This window comes from Condylura cristata, unplaced genomic scaffold (assembly GCF_000260355.1).
Source record: "Condylura cristata isolate star-nosed mole 26May11 unplaced genomic scaffold, ConCri1.0 scaffold00004, whole genome shotgun sequence".
NCBI classification, from domain to species: Eukaryota; Metazoa; Chordata; class Mammalia; order Eulipotyphla; family Talpidae; genus Condylura; species Condylura cristata.
Window position 1 is genome coordinate 10,578,633 of NW_004567105.1, and position 25,312 is coordinate 10,603,944.

Here is a 25,312-nt window from a genome sequence, read left to right on the forward strand (position 1 = left end):
CCCTCGCATCTATTTTCTTTGGCAGACTTTGTCCTGCCTAAATTGGTTTATTTTCTGTTTCTTGGGGCTGCCTGGCTCCCCGGTGCAGCGTCCTCTATTCTCTCTGCGGCTGAGTCCGACGCCCAGTACATGGCCTGGGCCAGCACAGGTTCTCAAAAATTATTTGTTGCTGCATACTTGTCAGTACTCTCTTCCAATTATCGAACCCCAAATGCCCAACGAATGACTTCTTTCTTATTCATATTCTTGAACCCTTCTGGCAGGTGGCTCTACCATCCCCTTCTGGAGCTCCAACCAGGTAAATATCTGGAACGCATGGCTGGGTTTCAACGCACGTCAGGTTGTCACAACCTTTGCTCCTGACTGCAGGACTCGCCTATTTGTAGTTTTCTGAAGTTAAACACAGAAAAGCAATTTTGCTTAGAACTTAACAGAAAAGACACCCCCCACCCCCATCCCAGCTAAATTAGAATCCTGGCTTTGCTTCTTGGCGGGAGCAACCGGGAAGGATTCTTGTAATTTGTTACCCAGCGCTCTCAGGTTTACCCAAGTCAGAAAACCTGTTCCCCAGACTTGGGAGAGTCGGAAAGTGCCAGCCCAGTTAATACCAGTTAATGCGGGGGGCGGAGGGTAGGGGGAGTATGTGGGGGCTGCGCCCCTCTAGCCAGAGCCCTCCCTCCAGGGCCAAGAGCCAAGTCCCAACTCCCCGCAGTACCACACCCTCCGGGAGCTTCCTCCTCCCCGCCCCCCCCCCACCTGGAGCCCCCTGCGTCAGGACAACGCCCACCGGGGGGCGTTCCTGAGGCCAGAGACACCTTGGAACCTCTCCCTACTCGCTAACGCTGGTTAAAAACCTCCGCAGCACGTGCGGGCGGCAAACCAGCGCCGGATCCTAGAGCTTGAGACCTCCCTCGCCGGCATCCAGCATGTCAGCCGTGGTCTTGGAGACCCGAGGCTTGGGCAGAAAACTCTCCGACTTTGGACAGGTGAGCCAGGGCGAACAGCTGCACAGAGAGGGGGCGTCTGGCCCCGATGAAAAGAGGTCTGAGGAATGTGGGCATTTCCAACTTCAGCAAGCTCTGGAGAACTGAATTCTTTTAAAGAGGATGATCAAGCCGAGTTAGTTATGTGTTGCCCAAGTGGCAGGACAGCTGTCCTATGTGACATTGGGGGAGGTGGTGGTGGTGGGGAGAACATTGTAGGATTTGGGGGTCAGCTTTCAGAGATTCCCGAACTGGTAGTGTAGCTTTTGACAAGCCCCCTCCCTCTCTGGGCTCATGTGCTGGTCCTTAACCACCTGGGATGGGCTTTGCCCTCCTGCCCTTTGGTGATGGTTAGGAGATGCCCAGCCAGGTATTGAGACTCAAAAGGATGAGAAATTGTATCCTTTTCTCGCTTTGGGGAGAAAATGAGGTGTGAAGAAGTCCCCATTTAGGTGGGGGAGGGACCCAGGTTAAGAGTGAGAAAGAAACAACCCTGGAATGTCACAGAACCTGAACTGTGGCTGGAGGGTAACACCTGGGAGGGTTTTCTTTCTCCTGGATTTGAGGTCATTCTCTTAAGATGAACCACCCAGATATGTTCTGTGACTTATCACACTCTGAACTGTAGGGTTAGCCATAAAGCACACCTACAAGCAGGCACAGATCACCTGTAGGTTCTGAGAATAACCGAGGGAATAGGAAACAACAGAGGGGAGGCTGTGTGAGGTTTTGCTGTCAGCTGAGACTGCAACACTTTGGAGTCACTTTCATGAGTCCAGAAAGAGACTTCTTTGAACTGTGCATTGTTTGGGAGATGAGCGACCCTCATGTCAAAGAGGGTTATTGTGGGGGTCGGAAAGATTCCAGACTAGATGGTTCTCCTCAAAGGGAGGAGGTTAGGGGCAGATCTGTGTAGGGAACTAATCTGTGTACTTATGGAGCACCTGGGAGGTTCAGAACCACAAATTGTCAATGACTGGGGGAAAAGAGGAGGGTTTGGAGTGCATCTTGCTACTTCCTTTGGTGCCAAAGTAAGGTGTTTACACCAGAGAATCACAAGTATAGTCACATGAAGAACTGGAATAAAAATACCCACCTCCTAGGGTTGGAATGACATTTATTATTATCATCATGAAACAAAAACAGTGGCATATAATTGGGGCTCTTAACTTAGAAATCAGGGAACACAAATATCAGTCCAGATTGTATCCCCCTGGGATCTTTGTTTAAGGGTGTCTTAAAGGAAAAAGTTGGGGTGGAGTGTAGAATTGCATGAATTGGGGTTGATTACAGTTATTTTTTAGCTCATTGGCTTTTAACCAAAATTGCCTTGGTATCTATGGAGAGAAGAAAAAGGGAAAAAGTCTTCTTTGCAAGGTGGTCAGAGAGGGTCATGCTTAGCTGGTAGCTGTTTTTTTCCCAATCTGGAAATAGTTATTTTTTAAAATTAAAAATTAAATAAGATGAAGTCCCAGACATAAGATGGAGTCAGTTCAGTCATCTTGAACATTGGGATGAGAATTCAGTGAAACAATGTCTATAATGTCTTTGAAGATTTTGGTACCGTTCGTGGAATATAAGGAAATAACAGGAGTGTCTAGGTATAACCCATTTGTTACTCAACAAAGTGGGTCTGGAACACAATACAGAGGAGGGACAAGCACCATGTCAGGCACAGTGGCTGCTGTAGGTGTCACAGAAGGATGCTCAACACGGACTTTGGACACCTGGGCTTCCATCTTCAACGTTCTTAAGCTGTCTTCTAGGGACGTCATCTAATTGGGGCGAGGAGGCTAGGTTGGTATTTATAAAACTGCATGAGGGTTTGGTCTAGAATAGTCTTTAGTTAGCCTTGAAAATCCACAGAGATAATTTTTTCATCTTCTTGATTTAAAATTTGTTTATGTATGCATACAAGAACTGGCCAAATACAGGGGGTGAGAGGACTCACCAGAGAAAGAGTGGGGAGCAGAACAGGCAGCTCTACTGAAATACACTGCTGAGGGGAGCAGTGGGTGGGTTAGGAGAGGTCTGCTGCACTGTGGGTCAGCTCCCTGGCCGGGAATGGAACTCATGCTGCAGTGGCTGCCAATAGCTTCATAGTGCTGAGACTGAACCCCTTGCACCATGAGGGAGGCCCTGTTTATACCTTCTTGAAGCTGCACACATTGATGTAATTCTGACATAAGGTTGGAGGACAGATGATGATATTTGAATAATTACATGTGTGGCAAGAACAACAATCCTGCAAGAAATGTTTAGACTTATTCATGCACCCAGTAGACTTATTGACTTACTATGAGTTTCTGCTCTGGTGAGACTTACATTCTAGTGAAGGAGAAAGATCACGCACACACCAAAATAAATAAATAAATAAATAAATAAATAAATAAATAAAATAACCTCTTGGGTCATATGATTTCATGCAGAGATAAGTGCTGTGAAGAAATATAGGCCAGGGCTATGGATTAGAACGTCAGGACAACTCAGAAATCATAGCTGTAAGTGGCAGGGCCAGTTTTTAAACTCAAATCAGACCCTGCCACCTGAATGTTCTCTTCCATGCTTCTCCTGCAGATGCTGCTGGCTGCAGAGGGGGCATGTGTCTGTGAGCATGGCTCACATGACGCTCACATGACTGCCTCGTGTTTTCAATTGTGTCACACTGGTGATGTCCATGTGTATAATCACATGTGCAAATATACCCCTCTTAAGCATGAACCCCCAAAGACTAGTACTGAAAATCAGTGTCTTTGGAATATTCTTGCCAAAGAATGGTATTGTTTGTAATTTTGAAAACTGCTCTTTTTCAAAGAAAACAAGTATATTTTCTGGACAGAATTGTGCCTTTTGTTAAATATATTGCTTAGCAAAATTCTTTCTCCCTGTTTGCTAGTAAAATTCCTTCTCCCAGCCCTATTTCTTCTTATTTAGTTTCTAAACTGCTCTTCTCTGCATTTTATTTATCCTTGATATGCCTCTGTTTCCAAATCAAGTTGCATGCTTATAGTAACAAATCAGGTGTAGATTGTAAACTAATAAATACAAACTCTGAAAGAGATTTGTCCAAGAGTCCATGCTGGATTAACTTAGTAGTGTCAGCATCAGAATCCATTGAAGACTACATCATTTCAAAAATGTCCGTGAGCTTCCTTTTATTTAAAGACTTTCACTAAAAAAATAAAAATAAAATATTTAAATAAATAAAAAGGCCCTCAGACCTTGGAAAATGAAACTGTTGTCTTTGCTTTGGGTTTGTCAATTGGAGATAGAATAGGACTTTGGATCACAGTTCAGTTCTAGGCTCTTGGACTCATTGATTCTGCGTCGTTGGAGGAGCTTCATTATGCTGAGTCCATTTTCTCACTTGCAAAACAATAGCCCCCACCTCAAGGGGTGTTAGTGAGGATATATGAGCTCTTACAATACCAGTCATTGCCAATGATGATGTCTCTTAACTGTTAGAAGCAACAAGTGTGATGCCTAATGCCTACAGGTTCTTGATCAATAGTTGGCCCTACTATTAACTGAAACAACCACAAAAGGCATAACACCATGTGGTGTCAGATATATTTGTGAAAAGTCATTATTAAAAATTATTCTCTATTTTTATCAGTGTTTTAAATTGTTCGTGGTTAAGAATCATCTGGAATGCTTTGGAAAACACAGACTCTAAAACAGAGATTTCTAAGAGTATCTGGAAAATACCAGACTCTAATTTTATAAGTTTGGATGGGTTGAGGAATCTCCAAACAATTTTGGAGTGGAGACCCAAGGAACACTTATTGAGAAACTCTGATTTAGAAAGTGTATGGGAGAATATAGAAGTAAAATATAGAATATAGAAGTGAAATGAGCCAGGCATGGTCCCCTAAGATGTAGGCTTTTAGGAGTGGTAATGAGTATGATGAGTGGACCAGAATAAAGCCCTTGGTGTGCTAGAAACAGACATCTTAGTCTTCATATGTGTATAGTAGAGAGAATCATCTTGAATGTTTGATATATAGGCATTTGAGTTATTGACCTTGCACCCACTCACCTGTGTAATCTCAGGTATGTCACACTTTCTCTCTTTGGTTCTTAGCTTTTCCATTTGCAGCATGAGGGTGTTGAACTGGGTGAACTCTGAAGACAAGTATAGCTTTGCATCAACTATTATCAATCCCAGGAAGACGTCAGAATCCAAATGGAATGCACAGGTGGTGGAAGGATTGCTCACCTTGACTGAGCAGCACAAAGTTTTCCTGACAGCAGACCAAAGAGGTCTTTTAATGTAGGGCAAGATATTTGGAAATAGGGCAAAAAAAGCATTTACTCTAATGAAGACAGTGCAAGGAGAAAACTGGTTTGCTAGAGGGGAAGTTCCTGTGGGTGAAAATACCACCAAGACTCTCCATGTCAGAAAGAGCTATTTTATCCTACTGGCCAAGGGAACCTCTGAAAAATTTTGAGTAGAAGACGGGAACTAGCAGAAATCTGTCAGGGCTAGCCCAATACGGGTCATGAAAGTAGATTGAGCATGGCATGGTGGTCTTGGGTGCAAAGGAAGGCGCTAACCCCAAGAGTCATATCTGGGAGGCAGATTGACTGTGTGATCAACTAGACAGGCATGAGAGAGGGATGATAATGACACGGGGGGTATCAAGTCTGATTGCTCTGGCCATTGAAGACATTGGTTGAGGCAAGTTGAAGATATTTTCCCTGGAGGCCAACAGAAGGGAAGCTTGCCAAGTGTGCTAGAAATGGGAATCTTGAATTATTTAAGAAAACCAAAAGGACTAAGGGTTCAGTTTCTTGTGGCAGGAAGAAGACTGACACCCCTAACTGCTAACTGGGGAGTTTATGGGAACTGACCATACTCAGTCTTAATTTTGCTATCAATAATAGGGGGCACTTGGAATAAAAATAAAAAACAAATGGAATAAACCTTAGCCTCCCAACTGTTATAAAAATTAAATGGAATAATCCAAATCAAATGCTGGGACATTACAGGTTGCTAATAAATGGTAGATGGATATTTTTAGAAAGATAACCTCATGGTCCTTAGAGGTGGATAGATCAGTTCAAAAGGGATTATGAGCCCTCTTCCTCAGACTTGCTGATAATTTCCCTTCTTCGCCAACATCTCTGTTCCCAGTGAGGTTCTGCTCAAACCTGGATTTTCTGAATTAACAGAAATTTATCTTTAAGGTCATTAGTATTTTGCCGTGCTTATTCTGTTGAGTCTCCAAGAAGGTCTGCCCTACCTGACCTCACTAAGATGATGTAACATCCCTTCTACTGATTGCATTAATTTGCTTACAAGAGAAAAGTAGCTCTACGTGTTTGTTCCTTTCCAGTCTTAGGTGCATCCTGTTTATTTATGGGCAATGGAACTTTATGTTTTTTCACAGAAGTTAACTTAAAAATTTCTTTACAAATTTATGTGTTTTGCAAACATTTTTCTGGAATGCCCACCCTAATCCCACTTTGGTTTGCTCTCATGTGCATGTAGAAAATGCTAGATTCCTTGACATTCTTTGCTAACTTGTTTAAGACATCCACCGTACCATATTTTTTAGAGAATTGAGTATCTCTGATTCCAGCATGTAGACATAAATTAATCCTTCCCTGAGGTTTTTGTCTGAGGCCAAGAAGTTATTCTTGTGCATTTTTATTTATAAAATTCCCACCATTTTTATAGACTCTCTTAATGCTCTATTTAAATTTTCTTAGCTTCTTGTTTGTCATTATCTGAATACTGTTTGTCAGGGCTTATTATTAACATGATCTCACATGAGGAAACTAAATAAGCAAAAGGAGTTGAGAGTCTTCCAGTCAGATTTGGGATGGCAATGCTTGTGTGTGTCTATTTTTAGCACTTTCTTGTATTTTTCAGTGTTTTCCTGACACTTATGAATCAAATTTGAACACGTCTAAGACCTTTCCTTTGGTTATTTGATTTGTTGCATGTGTCTAGTAAGGAAGATTTTGAGCTCCTGAAGGGTGGGACATTGTTTTATTCATTTTTATATCTCTCAGAACCTTAATAATAGCTGGTACATGGTAGATGCTCATTGGAAAGCTCATAATCAAAACATCATAGAGACACTCATAATCAAAGCTCCCAAACTGGTATCTGACCTAGGAGCATCATTGAAAGTTATCACTGCCCTTGACTTACCTCCAGAATAGCTCATCATGTTCCAAGACTTAACTGAAAGAGAGTTTATGCTTGCCTCTACCTTAGAGGTTCATGATAATAAGTTACTCAATGGTGGAATACATTTAATTGAGCTCATTTAATCCTATAGGAAACAAGCTACATTGAAGAAAACTCCAATCAGAATGGTGCCATATCCCTGATCTTCTCTCTCAAAGAAGAAGTTGGTGCCCTGGCCAAAGTCTTGCGCTTATTTGAGGTAAATGTTTTATCCATTTCTAGCTTGAGTAATGGCATAGTGGAATTCTGCACATTTTCTAGTTGGATACATTAAAAAAAAAAAAGGACCAGGATATGGAATTGGAAGATTTGATTTTTTAGCTCAGGCTTACATTAACCAAAATTGTGACCTTAGTTAAGTCTTTTAATCTCTCTATGCTTCAGTGCCTTCATTCATAATCAGAACCAGTTAAAACACCAATTGCATACCCAGGAAGCTGCCCCTCATTTCAGACTTCTTTTATCAAGTCTTCCTTGCATTATTGTTAGCAGTAGTATTAGTAATATCAACTAAGGTCAAGGTTCTAAAACAATGAATATATGAAAAATTGTCCCACCTAAGATGAACCTAAAGGAATTAGACAACTAAATGCAGTGTAGTGTCCTGGATGGGATACCAGTATAGAAATAAAACATTAGGCATAAACTAAAAAAATAATTCAACTAAAGTGTTATCATTAGTTTATGATAATGCACCAGTTGATTCAATTATTGTAATGTAAGTGCCACACTAATATGTTAATAAGAGAAAAGACTGGGTGTGAGTATATGGGGATTCTCTATCCTATCCTTTTAACTTTTCTATTAATCTAAAATTGATATGAAAAATAAATTATATTTAAAAAATATTAATCTTGGCTATCCAACCTGGGTGATTTGCTGAGTCCGAGCAAGTAATGAATGTAGAAAAGGAGGTAGAGCACTCTCTGAATAATAAACTGTTCATGAGCAAAAATAGATGTGTAAACTGCTCCTATGTAACAGGTTAGCCTGGTATTATATAATTAATCAACATTTCCTCCCTGACAGATCAGGTCTTAGTCAGAGTTAATAAAATTAAATAGTAGTTAATTAACAGTGTGTTTTCAAACTAATAAATAAACCACAAGTAACTAAATTACCAGAACTGGATGAAATGTACCCAGGATGAGTGTGTATGTTTACATACATGTATGTATCTGGATGCGCTTTAAAAGGTGTTATCCAAAATATCAACTTTCCTTATCAATCAGTGGTGCTATTATATCCACCATTTTAGGAGAATGAAACGTTTCACTGTACTGGGTGATTGATAAAATGTGTTGTTTGTGCAACAGTGAACATTCAATTTCTACACCATAAAAAATAAATCTAAGGTTAAAAATGGAAAAACAGGGGAAAGTATCTCAACTATAATTTAGGGCATGGTTGGCTAAACAATATTCTATCAAATTCAACATATTAGTTGTGTTTTTATTAAACAATTTTTCCTGGGATAAATATGTTTGGGAAAGTTTACCTATATCTTAGAAAGTCATATTAAAGACTATGATATGTGTGGAATATATACACAATGGAAAACTATGTAATCTTCCTGTTTGCAACAACATGCATGGGACTGGAAGTGATTATGCTGGGCAAGTAAGTGAAAAAGAGAAAGACAATGAACATATCATTTTACTCACAGGTGAAATATAAAGAAATGAAGCTAATGATGAAACAAAACAAAAATAAAAGCATCCTTAGATTCTAACAATGAAATAGTGGTGACCAGAGCCATTGGGGGAAGAGTTGGAAGGTTGGGGAGAAAGGGGGCTGATGTTGGCAGGTAGAGCATTTTAGAAATATGTTGTCAGGTATAATGTGCTATCACACTTTTGCAAAGATATAAAATTGCACTCTAACTTACATGATATTGTAAACCAGTGCTACCTCAATAAAATGAAATTAAGAGACATAAAGAATATAGGGTTTCTGGTAGAGAGGAAGCAAATAACAATCAATGTTTCCTCACTCAGCATTTTGTAAATATATTTCGCATCATCCAAGCAAAGCTGTTAATATCTTGCAGCTGCTAATGTGCCACTAAACTTATGCTGATTTGGAGTTATGTGCTGTAGATTCTTGGTCATAACCTAGATCTGGGATTTGAAGGAGTAAAATAGACTGACCAGAGTGTCTACAGCTGAATTCTTAGGGATCAAAACCAAGATACTGCACTAGCTGTTCTAAGTGACCTTAAGAAAGTTCAAGTTCCTGGTTTCCTCATTTTTAAAATGAAAGTAGTAATAAATGTGTATTGTAGAGTTTTATGAAAATGAAGTGAATTTAAAACATGCAAAGTACACATGAACATCTGGTACATAGGAAGAATTCAACAAATATTTGCTTTCAATATGTAAAGTACCCATGGACATCTGGCACATAGGAAGAATTCAATGAATGTTTGCTCTCAATATTTCTAGGCATCATATTTTCAGAGGGCCACGGAGTATCAGGGATCCTTAAAGGATTCCTGACTGTATGAAAGAGCTAAAGGATTAGGATTATCTTAGTGGAAGAGAGAAGATGGAGTGAGGAAGCAATGGTCTTATTCAAATATTTGAAGGGTCACCATGGAAGAGTGGAATGACTTGCCTCTTATTATTTCAGGGACAAAAGGACATGGCGTAGAAATTCTAAGGAATATATTTCAGACCACTTAAAGGCAGCGTCTCTACTACAGAAAGTGCTAGAAGGCATTCATTTCAAGCATTACTACTGTTAAAAAAATAGGCTACAAAAGACAGGAAAGAATCAAAGCAAAAATGATGGAATATATAAACTCTCCTTTCCTTGATAGAGACACAAGATTAAATTATATATATATATATATATATATATATGGCTGGCTCCTCTAAGAGGCAACAGAGGCAGAAACACTGCCCACGCTTACACCCTATGAATACCTTGCTGAGTGCTTCTATGCAAGTCAACCCCTTGAAATGTGAGCAGGACATCCCTCAGTGCCCTTTCAATAAACAAGCCTCAATAAATGCTCAGAGTAGTAAAGAGAGACATACAGCTATGTGAGTCTCGACCACCTGACTTTTCTGTCCTGACTCTATATGATGGAAGCTGTCTTAGCCCCTGAACACCTACCAGGAACACCTCCAGGTATCCTCACTCCTCAAAGAAAATGATGTTCTGCAACATGACAGCAGCTTTCTCCTAACATGCTCAAGTCTGCTTTCCTACCCAGAGGGCCAGCTTTCCCACCAAACTCAATCTTCCAGGAAGGGATGATGTTGCCTACCAATCGGCTTGCGGATTTGCAGACCTCAGCTAGTCCTCACAGAATGCAATGATGCAGATAAAAAGAGACACTGTTGCACTGTGCTAATGTGTGGGGGCTGGGTGGTGGGACCAAAAAAGTGGACATTTTAGTGACTTGGGAATAAACCAAGGCCATTATCAGTCAGCCTGAAAATATCCCACTGTCTCTGTAGATAGGCCCACTCTCAATTCTTGACACATTTATTTTAACATTTTCTGACAACCACTCTATTTTCAGTCTCCGCTAGCTCATGTCCTCTGTCTTCTTAGAAAAGTAGTCTCCTGAGAGTGCAAGTGGCTTTGTAATGGGCTATAAAATTAGAAGCAGACTTCTGGAGTGGGAGATTGCGAAGAAGAGGTCTCCTTTCCACCACCAGCTCTCCACTAATCACCTTACTGTGTGTTCCCCAGGGAAGGGAACAAATAAACAGAGACACAGAACCCTGAACGACAGGATATGTTCCATTAGCATCATTTAGTTGAAGGAGACAGACGTTCAGAATAAGCGTGAGGTGCAAGGGTGCATTTGCTCTATTCACTTAGAGCTAAAACTTGTTTCAGCATTCTCCATCCATTTTTGCAGAACACAGTCTTTGGGAAACAAATGAAAGAGGCACAATCTGTATTTGTCACACTGACTTTTTGTCTCTACATCTGCCCCAATGATACACTTCTTGCCTTCATTGGAGAGTCAAGGAACTCAAACTCTTTTGGTTATGCATTTAGTTAATGTTTTCTGAACATCTGTTGTTGTCAGACCTTAAAGAGGAGTTGGGGAGACAGTTACCTTATGCACTACAGAATTCTAATTCCAATTCCAATTCAAGGTTCCAATGTCATTCTTAACCTACCTACACTAGCAGTAAATTTGGCCAGGGGAGGGTTTGGTTTGTTTGTTTATAGGCCTAATGTTTAAACTGAAACCCAAAAGGGGTTAACCAGGGCACAGTAAGGGGATGTCAAATCCAGAATGCAGACAAGTGACTTAAGATGAGGAAATAAACAAGGTTATGGAATCCTCCATTCCTTGGTACCTGCCAGCCTCAGCGTTCCTGAGGATAGAGGATGGGGTGAAGAGGGGTGTCTGGGCAGATACATGGTGTTTATTACTCCAAAGTTTGGACATTAAGTCTCTTTCTATGACCCCTGGACCCGGTGAGCAGAACTGGATCAAGAGTCAGTCACGAGGGTTGCTTTTACTTTTCTGGCCTTAGGTACAGAACAGCCATCCACAGTAAAATGTTTACATGGAACTTTTCTTTTTCAATCAAAATAAGAACTTTGAGCTCTTCCCCCTCACCTGCAGTGGGCTCAGTTCTATGCATAGATTTCTAGGGTTTGTTATTGGTTTGGTTCTGTATCACCCTTTGTTTTTTTCTCTGTATTAAATATGTAAGTGAACCCAGCTAGTATTTATTTTCCTCCTGACTTATCTCACTTCGTATTATCTCCTCCAATTCCATTCATGTTGTTGCAAATGGCCAGAGTTCATTCTTTTTTTTTATATATATAACTGAGTAGTATTACACTGTCTTTAAATTTCTCTATAAAATTAGAACTCACATTGTTCTTATTTAGACTGTGGTAGAGCCCATAGATGCCACATAAATTGTAAGCGCTCATTAGTACTTGAAATGAAATAGACCCCATTTCATTATGATCACCAGTCACTCTGGTGGCAAGAAAAATTGTGGAAAAGAGGACCACAAGAAAAGAAAGTTCTTTAGCCTTGAAAAGAACCAGGATAGGGCCCTCCCTGGTGGCGCAGCGGGTTAAAGCACTGCACTGAGAAGCTAAAGCCACTTCTGCATGAGTTCGATTCCCGCCTGCCCCCGGAGGTGACCACATGGCATGGCAGACCTCTCCTGGCCCGCCCGCTGCTCCCCTCAGCAGTGTACTGCGTCGATCTGCCTGTTCTGCTCCCCACTCTGTCTCTGGTGAAGCCTCTCACCGCCCCTGAGCCTCTGGCCTGTACCCCAGTTCTGTATGTACAAATAAATAAATCTTTAAAAAAAAAAAAAAAGAACCAGGATAAAGATGTTACCCTAATCTCACCTAGCAATTAATAAATTAATTCAATTGGGAAAGAAATAATGAATTTGACAGGCATTCTTAGCCAGAAGCTTCACTCACGTTTAAAAGATAATTTTTTCTTTTTCATTATATGGGTATATTATTATAAGACTTTTGGAAAATAAATAAATTTATATATACTCTCATTGTAACCCAGTTGAATGCACTTAATTATAGACATTATTTTTTTGGGGGGAGGCCTGGGCTTAATTTTTGTTAACACATGTTTTAATGTTTATATAGCTTATCTATCAAAAATATTTTCCCAGATGGCTGTCATTATAACCACTAAAGAGACAAAGTTAATATTTTATTATGAAAGTAATAAATATAATTTTTAGAAAAGCTGGAGCATGTTTAAAAAAAAAACAGAAGCCATCTTACCCTAAACCCCATCATCTAGACACTACCACTACTCCAAGAGCTTGGAATGAGAATGACATATTTTATGTTGTTGCAGCTCATTTTAAAAAATAATTATTCATGCAAAAAAAATTATTCATGCATACAGAACTGGGGTACAGATCAGAGGTGTAGGGGCAGTGAGAGGCTTCACCAGAGACAGAGTGGGGAGCAGAACAGGCAGATCAACAAAGTACACTGCTGAGGGGAGCAGTGGGCAGGTCAGGAGAGGTCTGCCTCGCCATGTGGTCACCTTTGGGGTCTGCGCCACCAGGGAGGGCCTGCAGCTCATTTTTTAAAAGATGGCTAAGCCCCACTGAGGGATGCACTATAACCGGCCCAATCTTTCCCCTGTTATAGGAATTTAGTTAAACAAATGTGTTGAAATTTCCCCACAGTCAGGTTTCCAACTGGTAAAAATCGAGGTGTCCTGGGCGTATTTTTTTGCCTATTCCCAAAGTGAGAGGTCTCTGGCAGTGCCATCCTGAGGGATGGAGGTGGGAGGGGACTCAGCAGGCTATAACCTGCCTTCCAACCCTCCCTCCGCCTTCCACCCCTCACCCCTTCTGCCTCCCTGTAGCTCCACCTTCCCAAAGTCTCCCTCAAATTAGCACCAGAGGTGGGAGGGCTCTGGGCTCTTGGTTCTGCTGTATTCTCCTTACTCCGAGAGAGGCTGGACCAGTGATCAATTCTTTTGAAGTTTGCTTAGGTAAATAGCAAATGAAGCTTGCCTTTGCCCTTTCTTCCAGCGCCAAGAAGGATGACTTTGCTTTGCTTAGGAAGTTGCCTCTGTGTGTGTAGAAAGGTTCAGAGAAGCTGCTATTGCCACCCCCTTCTCCTCCTCCCCTCCACCGCCCCCCAGTGTTGGGGAGCTCTTGTCAGGTTACCTGGCCAGACTCCCTAGAGACCTGGGTGTGCTCTCTGCAGCTGGTGCCCATGTCTAATGGCTCCACTACTCACCCGTGGGGAAGAAAGCACGGGAAGGCCTGTGTGAGGTTGTTTGTTACTGCGTTTACCTTGCCCAGAGGTTTTCCTTTTTAGTTTCTGGCCTAATAGTAATAGGATGATCAAATGCTACTGGATCCCTGGCAGGAAAAGACAGTACAATTAGAAGACCAGTGAGTTGGATTAAAAAATATAATTCTCTTTTCTCCTTCCAATTTTGGCAAAGCAGTTTCATTTCTGATTTCATTTCGTGCATCTTTCTTGATTCCCACAAAGGTTTGTTGAAGATGAAAGAAAGTTCTAAACTTGAAAGATATTCAAATGCAAAAGGGTACCGTCATTGGAATTTTTAATGTTTTCACCAATCATATGCCATTAGTAATCAAGGAAAAAGTTGCTCTTCTTAAACAAGATTATTGAATTCTGTTTTTTGAAATTGTAATTATTCAAATTTACCATTTTTTCAGGATCTGTTTTGTTCCTTTATATGTTTGGGGTAACCCATATCATCTGCTTGTTTACTTTGATAAAGCAAATTTTGATCAAGTGTAGAGGTCATTCTTTGTTTTTCTTCACCATTGGACAGTGCCATGAATGAAATCATAAGCTTTCTGAATACATTGACTTGCCATACATTTAAATTTGATGACTAATTTGAGTGACTCTTTTTTTCCTCCGTGACAAAATCCACAATAGTTAAAATATCACTAGCTAACAATATTGAACTTGAAGCACTATTGCAGGTCATAACTATTTCTGTGACTTAAAAAAAATATTTTATTTATTTATATACAGAACTGGGATACAGGCCAGAGGTAAAAGGGCAGTGACAGGATTCACCAGAGACAAGAGTGGGGAGCAGAACACACAGGTCAATGAAGTACACTGCTGAGGGGAGCAGCGAGAGAATCAGGAGAGGTCTGCAGTGCAGCCATGTGAATCACCTCCGGCTGGGGATCAAACTACTGAAGCTGCAGCCAGCTTGCAGTGCTGTGCTTTAATTGGTTGTGCTGCCAGGGAGGGCCCTATTTCTGTGTTTTTTGATGAAATCAGCCCATACATGAATCTTCCATTTTCAATGAAGTCTCCTGTGTGCACCCCATTTTGTAGTACAATCTGACCCTACTTTACCCTTCACCCTGCTCTGCCTTTTAATTTTTCCTTAGACCTTCTCCTTTTAAAATAATACATGAATCACTTAGGCCTTATGTCTGCTGCTAGTTTTTCCACAACTTGAAGGCAAGTTTCACAAAGCAAAGTATCTCAGTCTGTGTCATTTGCCAATGTGTCCCAACTGCCTGGAGGAGCAATGGGTGCAGGTTGGGTGCTACACACCTATTTGTTGCATAACTAGAATGAAAAACAATTGTGTAAAATAGTAATAGTCATTCTACTGGGTTGTTGTTACTGAGCATTGGCCATGAACTTGAGCATTGACACTTGAACATGTATCCTCTCATTCAGGGTTCCCAAGAAACCTATGAGGCAGGTATCATCAACCCCACCACATTAAAGAGGGAAAGTGAGGGCTGGGAACATGAACATGAATCACCTAAAGTCTCAGCCAGTATCGTGAAGAACTTTGAAGCCTGACTCCCATGGAATCAACTCAAGAGAAACAGTGTGGCTGTAATATTATTTATTTATTGAGACCTTATTATTATGGTTCTATAGGATTTCATTTATGTAGGAGAGTTTCCTAAGCAAAAGGCTTTGTCAACCATTGTCCTAGACATTTGAATCAAACCAAATTCTTAGGGTTGCAGCTCCAGATCCCTTTAGCAGATTTCCATGTGATAAATTCTGTGGCATCTCAACTATTTCTTCCACCTCTTGCTATTTGCTACTTGACTTTGCAGAAGAAAAAGTAAACAACTTTTGCATTTTTCATATCTTTATTCTTATTTTAAAACATGCTGTTTTCATCCTTATGTGTTGTGTGATTTGCTCTCATTTCGTGTGTTGGTCTGTGGTGATTCAATCATCTGCCTTCTTCACACTCCAATTCTGTATTCTAGGAGAATGACATCAACTTGACCCATATCGAATCCAGACCTTCCCGCTTAAGGAAAGACGAGTATGAATTTTTCACCTACCTGGATAAACGCAGCTTGCCCACGCTCACAAATATCATCAAGATCTTGAGGCATGAGATTGGTGCCACTGTCCATGAGCTTTCCAGAGATAAGCAGAAAGATACAGGTAAGAAACAGCAGGATTTGGCAATACCAGCAACTCTATATCCTCTTTCTAAACGAATGGCAAAAATAAAGACCTTTGGGCATCTAAGTAGGAGGATGTAGTCATGTGATAAATGTTAGTGCTTTTTTTTTCCTTCCTCCTGGTAGCTGTTAACTTATATTAGTCATTTTCTTTCTGTTGCTACACATTTCTACATCATTTCCTTCCTGAATTATTGTTCTGTCATTCTTCTGTTTTCACAGATGGACTAGTTAGTGCCTCTGGGGTGTTTTCTATGTAAATACAATTTTAAGACAAATTCCTTGGTTATGTCTATTCCCACCTGAGGGTTCTCCCCACCACCTTCGCAGGACATGTCCATGCTGAAGCAGGGACTCACACGGCTCTTTGTTTCAGTGGCTTTTATTGTCACTGTCTATCTTTTCATCTATCTTTTCCACTCGATTTTGAGTTCCTTACAAGCAGGGGGAGTCTCTTATCTATACTTATATGCTCAGTGGCTCACACAGTGCTTAGCAATATGTGCATAGGAAATTTTTGTGAGTAAATGACTCAACAGAGGTGCTATAGAGACTTGCATGGCTGCTTTATCGCCTTGTTGCGATGCTGCCCATTGGCGGTCCCTGTGGGGACAGGCATTAGAATGCAGGAATTACCAGTCTGGGCTTGGGCTGGACAGACTTGGAGTCAAGTCCTACTTCCTCCTCTTATTGGGTAGAGCTGCCTGAAAAGTCCCTTTCACTGCTCTCACCTCAAATTTCCACATGGCTATTGCAGAGATTAAAAGAAATCTCAGATGAACAGCATTCTGTTCATTCCATTGGGGAAATGAAAATAGTGATACTGTTATGATTATGTTTCGCTTAAAAAAATACAGAGAACTATGGTGACCACATCAGTGTTTAAATCCTATTCAGATTGATGATTTCTAATAGACTTTATTGTTTATTTTTATTTCTACTTACTTATTGTTAATTGAGGTAATATTCGGATGCCCCCATTAATTCAGACAACACCATCACTGAGCACCTGCATTCCACCCCTTGTCTCTCTGTCCTCACCTCACTCCACCAGCTCCTGCAGGTGCTTCAGTTCTGTCGTCAGCTGTCAAGGGTTAGTTTTTTTTTTTTTTAAAGATTTAATTTATTTGTGCATACAGAACTGGGGTACAGGCCAGAGGCTCAGGGGTGGTGAGAGGCTTCACCAGAGACAGAGTGGGGAACGAAACCGGCAGATCGACGAAGTACACTGCTGAGGGGAGCAGCGAGAGAATCAGGAGAGGTCTGCCGCGCCATGTGGATCTCCTCCGGGGCAAGCAGGGATCGAACTCAGGCTGAAGTAGCTTGCGCTTCTTAGTGCTGTGCTTTAACTCACTGCGCCACAAGGGAGGGCCCCTTCCAAGTCTTTTGGTGACTTAATAGCTTATTTCTATTTTCACAGAACATGTCCCTTTGTGTGGACTCCCCAATTTGTTTAGCCATTCATCTACTGAAAGACATCTTTTTTGCTGCTAAATTTTGTCAATTGTGAATAAAACTTATAAACATTCACGCGCAGGTTATCTTGGTGGATATAAGTTTCAGCCCATTTGGGAAAATACTTAGAAAATACTTCTGAATATTTAGAATACTGAGATGAACTGCTTTCCCCCACCAAGTGATCAAAAAAAAAGATTTCCATTGTAAAATGAGAAATTTCCCCCACCCCCAAACACTGGAGACTTGAAATCAAGGGTATTCAGATCTCTGTAGCTGAAAATGACATTTTAACAGGCAGAGAAGTTAGCAGGCAACAGACCCACTTCTTAGCACAAGTACCTCCAAGACTTCCCCAGGAGACCTCTCTTCCTGCCTTGTCTTGTGGTCGCAACAGAGACAAGAAAGTCACCCCAATCTGCCGCTCTCACCAAGAGCGGACAGCTATGTCCATGGACTCAGGTCGCTTGGGAGTATAGACGCTTGGGATTCCTCTGATCAGCCCTATCTGCCTTCCTTTCCCTTTTACCTCCCGGGCTGTTCCCCATGACCAACTTATCTTGCTTTTCCGGCCACCTGCTCCCAACAGGAGCTGCAGACCCCCAGGACAAAGGGCTGCTGGATCCTGGGGCCAGTGTAGCCTCTGCTTAGAGCAGGTGGAAGCCAGGCCAGCTGGGGCCCTGCCTGGGGTCAGAAATGAAAGCAATTGACAGGCAGGCAGGCGGCCCCTGAGGAGGCAGGGAAGATGTATGGAGATCGGCTAAAGAACTGGCAGCCTGAACTGAAGGCAAGTAGAGTCTTAATGGGGAGAGGGAAGAATAGTTCAGAGCCCAGACTCCGGAAGCAGGGTGCACCCCACTTGGGGTGACTTGGGATAAATTGCTGACCTTTATAATCCCCCGCTGTATCAGTCACAAGAGTCCCTGCTTCATGGGGTTAATGAAATAATTTGAATGGATCACTGAGAGCAGCTTGGAACATGTTTTAGGGCTTAATAGATAGTCTCTAGTCTTACGTTATCATTGTGATTATAAATAACAGCTTGGATGTAGGAGCTGTGAAAACCAGCCCCCACACAATGACTTTGTCAGAAATGCTGAGAACGGGAGAGTGACCTCCGGGGTCATGCAACCCACAGACTCCTGAATTTGGCATTGTAAAGGAGGGGAGGCCATGACTTGCCTCTAGGCATGGAGTGGAGGCTGAAAAGCGGTGGGTGAGCCTGGGCAGCGTGCTGCCCCATGCTGGAAGTTGCAGGTTTTCAGGAGCTCACAGGCTGGTAAGGGCGATGAAACACCTTGTTGAATGGCTGGCAGGACAGGGCTACAGTTGGGATTTGGCAGGACTTGAAATTGAAGTTGGGTTGACATTTCACCCAGTGAAGAAAAAGTTGCTGAGACAAACTCTTTAAAAACAACACGAGTTTCCTGACCCCTCCCCCCAATTTTTTTTGATGCTTGGCCACCCCAGAATTGCTGCTAGGGAGCCAGGAGGCTGCCGCATCACAGCTCAGCATCTGCTGGAGAGAACTGTCCCTTGGGCTCCTGGGGGAGTTTTTGTGAACTGGTGTCTAGGCCCAGAAACAGATCTCTTTTTAGGGGAAATAACCCTTCCTCTGAAGAGTTGTTCTTTCCATAAAACTCAGTGGGAGAATGATTAGAGGAAGAAAAGAATCATCATAGATCTGAACCTTTGATTCTTTCACTCGACAAAATGCCCTTTCTATTGTGCAGCTCAGATCTCAGGGGCGAGTCTGACAGCAGGTTGAATTTGGAGATCTGAACCCCTCAAATTAATTACACTCAACTACTTTCCGCTCTAGTTTTTAAATCATTCAAAAGGCCATGTGGGTGACCGAAAATGAAAGTTTTCAGTTTCTTAATTGCTAAACCTCCCCACCCAAAACAGCTTAAGGGAAGGTTAATTATGGTGACATGTTAAAGAAGCCCCAACTTTCTAAAATGCCTCCTGGAGAAGCTGATGTGAGTTTAATAGGATTTTAATCCAGAGCGCCTTTTGAATAGTTGAGGTCTATTCTGCTACCCTCTCTCCTGATGACCTCAAATCCTTCTTCAACCCAACATGAAAGAGCATTAATATCTTCCATCGATCAATCTACTAATCCTTTTACCTTTTCCTTTGAGTTGTCTGCATAACATTACATTTAGTGGGGGATGGAAAATTCCTACATGGAGACAGATTATAGCCAGGAGAAGCAGACGGACACAGCATCTTGGGTAGACAGAGGTATAGGATCATCACCTTTTGAGAAATGTGTCTGCTTGGAGTTCTTTCCCAAGACAAAATGGGTATTTAGTGGATTTTGTCCAAGTTGTAGTGATAAGGATCCTGGGGTGTAAGCAAAGGGAGTCTAGACTTGCTAGCGCAACCTGAACTCTCTGAGGAAGCGTGGAGGCTGCTCAGCCAGCCACCCAACCCTCCAGCCAGCCACCCAACCCTCCAGCCAGCCACCCAACCCTCCGTCCACCCACCCACCCACCTACCAGTCTATCTATGTGCCCACTGACATGCGAGGCTGGACGCACTTACTGATTTTATACATTTTAAATTTGATCAGTTCCAAAAACAATGATATGATTGATGGGAACAAATTATTGTGAGAAGAGAAAAGAACCAGTATTTGATTTTTCCCCTCCACTAAGTGTGATCCCCCGCCCCAATCTGCTTGCATTTTCTCTCTTCTGCTTCAGTATTGTTCCCCTGAAGAACAAGGCTGTGACAAAATTGAAAATGCAGATCCATCCTGGGGAAAAGAAGAGTAGGGAACCTCAGAGGAGCCTGAGAAGCCTCTGGGCTTGTGGGCCAAGTGGCAAGTGTGTGAGCATACAATTTTCTTAAGAGAGAAGATTTTCAAAGTGTGTCAAGTTTTGCAGAGTTGAGAACGCTGGGAAAGGCGCTGCTTAGAATTACAGGAGAGTTCAGATGATGGGGGAATTGTCTCCATGCCCATCAGCTGTGTCTGTCTTTCCTCCCTCCCTTTCTTTTGTACATCTGATCTGTGGTTTCATGTCCCTTTGTCCTCTCTGCAATTCCAGATGTCCAACGTCCATTACACTTGGCTCCACACGTGTTTCTCAAGACTAGCTCTGCCCATGAGTCTGGGTCTACAGGAGACCAAGAATCTGCATATTTGTAAAAACACAAGGCTGACTGCGTCTGCCAGTCTTTCCTGGATGCTTGCTGGATGCGTTGATGTTGCCAGAGTCCTGTCTGCTGGAGATGGGACTCTCATTTCAGCAGATTGTCCCTTGAGACAAGCAGACCTGCAGCTGAGAGGACAAGTTCACCCAGGCAGGGGGAGGTGGTACCAACCTAGAACTGGAAGTCACTTCTATGGGTGATAGAAACTTGACTTTTGCAGTGTGTCAGAGGCAACTCTACTTGCTGGCAAGGCAAAACCCTGAGCAATGTTAATACTATGGCCCTGTCCACTTGCCAGGTCACAGAACTTAAGTCTAAGGGAGATCATCAAATTGTAAACAGGTTCTCTCTCATTCAAAGAGGAATGCTTCATTTCCATGCCAAACCTGGTGCTTTAAAAATACTTTCCCATTAGCTTGTTTCTGTAAAGCTTTGCAAACATCCATCAGACAGCTCGAGCCAGCAGATAGCATTAGTCTCATTTTCAATGTTAAGAAATGAGATAGAGGCAAACTTTTATGGGAGGCAGCATGGATTTGGGAGAGTTCACTGTTCTAGTTCATTTCCTGGGCTATTGCTGTCTGGGCAAGTGTCTTGCCCTCTGCAAGTCTCTCTTTTCTCAACTACAGAGTGAGGACATCCATGTGGAATGCAGTCAGATATTCTATGACCTTGCTTGCATAAGCTGCCTGGCCTGACAGAGTCCTACAAAATGGTCAGTGAACTTGACCCTGAAGCTTTCTTAAAGTTATCCCATGAGTCCTATGGTGAACACAAGGCCACAATGCAAATGATCTTTGAAAAAGGAAGGCCCTCAAATAACTACTGTTATTTGAGTCCATCCAAAAGACTGGAAGTAATAGGAATTAAAGTGAGCACACCCTTTCTCTGTGTGACAAGTGTGTTTCCGCAGTCAAAGGAGGTAGTAAGGGGTGTGAAATGATTATGACTGAATCTCAATTTGCTACCTATGTTGGGTTGAGGGAGAAGCATCACAGGGACTCAGTTGACCCCCTCCCAGTTGGGTGACCTTGTTGATTCTTTCTCATCTGTGAAGTGCTAAGACCCTCCCTGCCACTTTCTGGGACTCAAGGCAAGCATCTAGGACTTAAAGCAAGATAGTCTGCAGTTTACGGTTGTGAGATGGATTGAGTTGAACTTGCTTGAGTCAAATGGAGCTTGGGCATCCTCAAGCCTCAGGAAGAAGTTGATTCTGTGATCCGAAACCAGAGCTTAACATCAGATTTTGGGGGGTTTGCTTTGCCATCCCCCACACCATGTGTCCATGGGTGCGGACGTTGGCTAGGCCAGGAATAGATGGGGAGTTGCTGGCAGTTACCCTCTCACCTAGCAGCAAGGGAGACACCAGTAGGCATGTTTTGGAGATACACGACCCCTGAAGGGGAGGACCAGGAAGACATCATTCGGTTTAGATGAGGGGTTGGAGTTTGTGATCCTGAGAGCATGCTTCGCTGTCTTCATCATGTTACCATTTACTGACTCCATTCATTCATTTCAATAGTTTCATTCTTTCGATCCAGCTGGGTTCTTTTTATTCACCTGGTTCTCATTCTCGGTCCACATTGGCTCACTCATTCCCAAGGGGCATTTCTCCTGCAGAGAGAAAGTAGTTCAGTAAAAGAGAAAAATAGAACTTCATCAGCTCTCCCTTGGGACCAAATCCTGACAGCTCTCAGGGGGCTGGAGGCCATGACCTTGCAGGAGACATCCAGGAGCCTGGCAGGAGAAGGTGAAAGCACCCTACTATTTGGGGCCTACGCCATAAAGGATTTATGGCTCGCCCTCAGACAGTCTGCAAGCAGAAGACTGTCTGGGGCAGGGTTGGGTGCCTGCTTGGCTAAACCCTGGGGCTGGTGAACGTCTGTGGAGGCAGGAGGGGGTGCGATAGGACTCAGCTTGCACCTTGAACTGCTATAAATTTAATAGGCCTGCTCTGACCCGCTGGCCAGGAAGCAGCTCCAGCCAGACCCATGGAGGCCTCTGGAGCCCTCACTGTTCAGCCTCTGCTTGGCATCCAAGCTGAGCATTTGACCCCGACTTAATGAGACCACTACGTGGGTGTCCCGAGCCAGCTCTGCCCCGGGCTGCTTCCCTTGGAGCCAAATCAATATTTATTAATGATTGTCCCCCCTCCCCACCCGGATGCCTCTGGCTTCACAGAAGGCCTCTGTTGCACCATCCTGCCCAAGTCATTCATTAACTGCCGGGCCCAGCCGCCGGGAGGCTGCGGGGCGGCTTGCAGGGGCCAGCCCACCTCGGAGGTATTTGCCGAGGTCATTAATGAGCTAATCTGATTTAACTTTTCAAAACAGAGGCCTGGGTCACTAGGGTCAGCCTCCAGCCCAGGCACTGAGAGTGAGATTGCGTAGGGGAGAAGCCTGCCACCTTCACTGAGGAAGAGCAAGGAAACATGGAGGTCTCTTTGAAGAGCCAGGGAGGCTTGGGCTGCAAGGAGAGAGGACCCTGAGCTGACCTAAGGATTTTCTCCAAGGCCCTTTAGATTCCTTCTTTAGTATGTTGCCTCCCTTCTCTCTCAAAGTGGGGGGGGAAAGGAACCTAAAAATAAAAGCCCACAATCGCTACTTTATTCTAAGCCAGCCTGCGGGTTCAGTATGCTGTTTGCAAGATTCTTATGAGGCTTTGCGCGCTCAGTGACCTTGAGAGAGTCGCTTCAATTCTCCGAGACTCAGTTTTCTCATCAATGAAGCAGAAAGTGTATTGTCTGCCACCTAGCTCCTTCGATAATTGAAAGAGAGCAGGGAAATGGGATAGGATATTGGCCTGGGAGGTTGGGTGAGGGCAGCCCAGTGAAACAGAGGCACACATGGAGGTGTGACGATGTATCCCCAAAATATGTACTGTGCAAGTGACTGACAAGTTAATAACATTTGAGGTGAAAATGCTTAGTGTGTCATAGTGGTGCGTAGTAAGCTGTGACTTCCTAGGATCCCTCAGGGCTGGGAAATGGGAAGAACCCACGTGTGGAGAGTGGGAGTCCAGGGGTGAGTTCCGGTCCTGTCGCCAGCCACCTGTGTGACCCCACTCACGTCCCAGACAAGGATCTCTGGATTTTCTTTGCAAATGAGGCCCAGAGCCACTGCTGTGGGTGCAGTGCTTCTCAGCCCAACCAGGGAGGCGGCCGGACCCACTTCACAGTTGAGAAGCAGAGGCCCAGGAATTGTATAACTAGCTCTGAGTCCCACACTGTGGCTGGGAAAGACGGAACTTGAACCCAGGCCTGCGGCTTCCAGTCCAGGGCTGTGTAAGCCCTTTACACAGTGTGAGACGCAGGCGCTGACGTAAAAGCTGGGTTGTGCTTTTGTCTGGGGTCCTTTGCAGTCTCCCTACTTTAGCGCCTGGTGTCCTGCTGATACCCCCTCCCCCCAGAGTTGAGCCAAACATTTGACCCTGACTTAATGAGACCACTACGTGAAGCCAGCTCTGCCAGGGGCTGCTTCCTTTGGAGACAAAGAGTTGAGCCACATCAGGAACTTGATCCTCACCCTCATACTTTTCCTTCCCTCACTTCCTGAGGCTTGTCTGGATTCTCCAAAGTAACTCTCCTGACACTCTCTCCTGAACAGTGGGCTCGGCTGGTGGCCTAGGGGTAAAGTCTCAGCTCTCTCACCTCGGAGGCCTGAGTTCGATCATGGCCAGGGAGTGACCCACATATAGCTCAGCAGACCTCTCCTGTCTCCCAGCTGCTCCCCTCGGCAGTATATTTCAGTGTATTTCCCACTTGTTCTGCTCCCCAACCTGCACCTCTGGCCTACCCTCTAGTTCTTCTACAAAAATCAATAAATGATAATAAAAAAAAATTAGCCCAGACGTGGCTCCTCCTTCTACCCCCAGATGACACCTAATCTGTACTCAGGAACCCGGGAGATAATGTGTTAACTTGTAGGTGGGCTGTTGCCTGGAGAAAGTGCACCCTGAGTCCCCCTCTCTCCTTCAGGGATGATAATAATACCACCGAGGTATTATTATGCAAGCCTGGGCTTCGTGCCCAGCGCTGTGCCTGTGCGGCACGTGCAGAGGTTGTTTTCGTTCTTGCATCAGTCCTGTGACGTACATGCAGTTACTGTCATCATTACAGCCAGCACATGGTGGTGCAAGGAAGTTTAGTCTCAGAGCAGCTGTGTGAGATTTGGAATTTGGACCCAGGCACGAGTGGAGTTCGGCCACTTCTCCAGCCTGTCTGTGCTCTGGGTCTTTTTTGGATGGGGACCAGAAGCCCTGGGACCTGGGTGCCCACTCTGCTCGGCTTCATAGTGCCGCCTGGGCGTCCCTCCCGGGGCATCTCTAACTCCCCTGCTCCTACAGCAAGAGGTCTGAACTGAGCCACTGGCTCAAACTATCCCTCTGTGGTGACAAAGGCACCCAGAGCCGGGATTTATGCTGGTTTTGCTGCCCTCTGGTGGTAGCTTGGGAAATGGCCAGCGTGTCCGCCGTGGACCAAGGTTGGAAGCTTCCTGGGGAAGCTGGAGACCTGTTCTCATGGTGAGAGCAGAATGACAGAGAAGAGCCCCTGCGTTGGGGGGAGCTGACCTCCC

At 43.5% G+C, this 25,312-nt stretch overlaps 1 protein-coding gene across 1 annotated transcript in view; it reads left to right on the forward strand.

The window, feature by feature from the left end:
• Positions 1-907: 907 nt before the first annotated feature.
• PAH (phenylalanine hydroxylase) overlaps positions 908-25,312 on the forward strand; it is a 54,941-nt gene continuing 30,536 nt past the window's right edge. Inside the window, exons 1-3 of the mRNA XM_004675745.1 lie at positions 908-986; positions 7,277-7,384; positions 15,918-16,101. Coding sequence (XP_004675802.1) covers positions 927-986; positions 7,277-7,384; positions 15,918-16,101 — 352 coding nt within the window. The 5' untranslated portion in view covers positions 908-926. The remainder of the gene's footprint in view (positions 987-7,276; positions 7,385-15,917; positions 16,102-25,312) is intronic.